This window comes from Sinocyclocheilus rhinocerous, unplaced genomic scaffold (genome assembly GCF_001515625.1).
Source record: "Sinocyclocheilus rhinocerous isolate Xijiao unplaced genomic scaffold, SAMN03320098_v1.1 scaffold88, whole genome shotgun sequence".
Lineage (NCBI taxonomy): Eukaryota > Metazoa > Chordata > Actinopteri > Cypriniformes > Cyprinidae > Sinocyclocheilus > Sinocyclocheilus rhinocerous.
Window position 1 is genome coordinate 544,497 of NW_015652292.1, and position 3,385 is coordinate 547,881.

Below are 3,385 nucleotides of genomic sequence, written 5' to 3' on the forward strand. Positions count from 1 at the left end.
GGTGTTAATTAGCTGATGGTACATGCCAGTGTACAGCTGCAGATTCAGCGTGTGCGGGTAGCTGCAGTGTCCAGGGGAATCATGGCTCGAACTGGGTTTTGTGATTCCAGGCAACTGTTGGACCTCCATATGGTGAGAGTGCTTGTAAAATCTCCACTTTAATTCCTAGACCTGCTGTGTAAATTGAATAATGGCCACAATGTGAGCAGAAAGTCTGTCAACAGGAGATTTTGTGCAAGTTCATCAGTATCTGCTACATTATTATGGATAACTGAATGCATGCTCAAGTTGACCGAAATATTCAGATTTCATGTGTGTTTAGTCATGAGATCTGGAAGGCAAACTCCCATGGTTTTCTTTCAGAACTTCAGTGCATTCTTAGCATGGCAGGTTTTATTTTGCGTAAACGTGGTTAACATTCCTCGAAGAAACTATTTGTTCTAAATTAAATTACACTGTTATATCTCAGGCGTGAACTTTGAAATGGTGGTTCTTTCAAAAAATGCAAGAACTTTAGTGGATTTCAACAGTTTCAGAATTAACATTAATTTGTTGCAAAACAAAACATGAAAGTCTGTGTTGAAATGTTGCCCACAAACCTTATTTTACACGCATTAGTAATCCATGCTAATTTTCTTCCAGGGTTTAAGACAGAAAACTAATACTGTATTCGGGTCATTCTTCAGTTGGGGTGGCAAATGAGAGGCAGAATTTGTAAAAAAAATTTCTTTATTAATAAAATGTGTTGCTATGCATTTGAAGTTAGTTTAATATGCTATATCCATTAAAATAGAAGCTTAAGAACATTTTGACTTTTAAATTTCAATTTAAACTGATGACACAATCACTCATGTCTATGGTGTTTTACCAATATTTGAAGTAAAATTTTGGTTTGTTCTATGAGCAGGGATATGCAACTTTAGGTAATAATTAATAAATAACTTTAAGGATTCAGGTTCATTGATCTTTCAGTTTTTGACTAATTTCAGTTTTTAAAAGAAATGTTTAATTGTTCATCTTGGCTTCTATTTCTGCCAAAGGAGAATAGTTGCTTTAAAAAATAAAAAAAAAATTGGATGTACATAAAAATGGTCTGTGGTTCCATTATAGTCTTTATTCTAAAAGATTAAAACCACTTTAGTCTAAAAACATTGAATTATAAGATGAAATGGCTCTGAAGGGGAAAAAAAATTCAGATACATTTTGAAGTAACACCACAGACTTCATATTGCAAGTTACTATAGAGTCTGTATATTCGGAGTACCCTACAGAATACAAACATGCAAACATTTTATGATTTTTTTTTTTTTTTTTTGTTTTTAAAGTTTTTCAACTGTTGTAAAGTAGAGGGACGCCACTTGCCACCACAAATGAAGACTGACCCATTCTCGCAGGTCTTTTACATGTATTGAAAACGGCTGCTCTATGAAGTGTTAATGCTTTACAAGCTTATTGTGAATAAATGAAACCATTTTGTGATTCGAAAGACTGACGACAGACTAGTGCCCCTGCGGACGTGGGCAAACTCCTGTGTTCTGAGGGAGCGCAGGGTGTTTGCTGAAGGAGAGGAGGTGGGATCTGGGCAGCACTACAAACCCGCACAGGAGAGTCGATGGGTAACTGCTGCTCTTATGTCATTATGTGCCAAGGTGTGACTTTGCTACCATTTGTAACCACCTCTGAGTGTAATGGATAGAAAATCAGCCCATTAGACAGGTGGATCTTCAAATGATGTGCTATCACCATTCTGCCATCACAGGGTAGCATTTCTGTTTTTCCTCAAGGTTCGAAGGACTCCCATATCCGCAGAGGATGGGATCATAATGGACTACGCTCCACAGGATGAGTCGGGACCATCAGGTAACCCGAGACACTGCTTGAGTAGTCCATGATTTGGTACATCATTCTCAATTTAGTATATTTAAGTCTAGTTACTGTTATTCTAACGGTACTACTTTAATCCAACGGCTACTTTCTTCAGGCATCGGGCTAGGTATTATTTTAGTTATTAATGCAAATGCAATGACTGCATGTTGATTTGCTATATTTATTTGTGCTTTCAACTAGATGTGTTTTCTGACAAAAATGTGTTTTTTACCTTTGTAAAACTCTATGCCATGGTTGGTAGTTTTGTTATGGTAGTTGCTTACTAGCCAGAGTCAAGATCCACCTATAAGTTTTATAATTAAGTGCTGCAAAACCCAGAAGAATAATTCGCCATGGATTCCTTTGAGATTTTCATATGGGTTTTTCTTGTTTTAAAATTGCAAAACCCACAGGAAAATCTCAAGGGAACCAATTGTAAATTAGTCTTCCCGGATTGACGTCAATGCTGCAGCAATCTATATTCTGCACCCTAAATCTAACTTGGATCCCTGCAATTTAAGGTTCTTCCCTGATTTATTTATATTTATATATATATATATATATATTCATTCATGCATTCATGCATGCTTAATTCATGTCTGTTGCACCAACTGTGTTCCCTAAAGTTTCATTTCTACACTGCAAGAAGAAATTTGAACCTTCTGGCAGGTACATTATTTGTTGAGTTTACGGATGATTCTTTAACCATAAAACAACACAATGCAAAGCCTAATAATAATATAAGTCAATACGGAAAATTCCATCACATTAACTGCATTGAGTTTCAAACCAACTGACATTACACTGTTTTCTGAAATCCAGAAGACATTTTATTGTCTTTCAGTAACGCGTTTATTATTCTTGTGCAACAATGCTAGATGTCTATGAAGAGGAGGCTTTGCTGAAGTATCTGAACAGGTTGCCAGGTCCTAGTCTGCGAGAACTGATGCCCGAGCTTCTGCGCAGAGAAGTGGAAGTAGCCATCAGTAAGCTGGGGCTCCTCTATGACAAGACCTACGCATGGGACATCTTTTCAGACATGATGGTAAGGATGATATGCGAAGTACTGTCGATTTTTTGCCATCATTGTGGTCATGTTTGTTTCCTCTGCTTGCAGAGAAGTCAGCTACTATGCGCTCTCCCAAACGCTGACCTGCCCAAGCATTTCAGTGACACTACGAGAGCTATCTTGGTGGACTGGCTAATTCAAGTCCATGTAAGTGCAATATTCAGATTTGTTTGTTTCATTTCTGATCGTGAGTGGCTATGACTGAAGAGGAATTAGCCAAGTTATCCCAAGAAAGTCAAAAGTTTGATATATATATAAAATATTATTTTTTTTTGGATCAAATAAAGTAAAAACTGTAATATTGTGAAATACAACAATTTAAAGTATTCTGTTTTAATGCATTTTAAAATGTAACTTATTAATTTAATTTGTCCTTGCTGAATAAGGATGCAAGTCCTTTTTAAAGGGTTCGTTCACCCAAAAAATTAATTACTCACCCTCATGTCGTTC

General features: G+C 36.5%; 1 protein-coding gene across 3 annotated transcripts in view; it reads left to right on the forward strand.

Annotated features, from left to right (window-relative positions):
* The window catches only part of LOC107714455 (cyclin N-terminal domain-containing protein 2-like), an 8,430-nt gene continuing 5,045 nt past the window's right edge, over positions 1-3,385 (forward strand). For 2 of the 3 annotated variants that reach the window (XM_016520295.1, XM_016520297.1), the window contains exons 1-5: positions 1-132; positions 1,488-1,616; positions 1,785-1,860; positions 2,736-2,911; positions 2,984-3,082. In XM_016520295.1, the coding sequence (XP_016375781.1) occupies positions 16-132; positions 1,488-1,616; positions 1,785-1,860; positions 2,736-2,911; positions 2,984-3,082 (597 nt within the window). In that variant the 5' untranslated portion in view covers positions 1-15. The remainder of the gene's footprint in view (positions 133-1,487; positions 1,617-1,784; positions 1,861-2,735; positions 2,912-2,983; positions 3,083-3,385) is intronic. The other variant, XM_016520296.1, reaches the window with a different exon arrangement.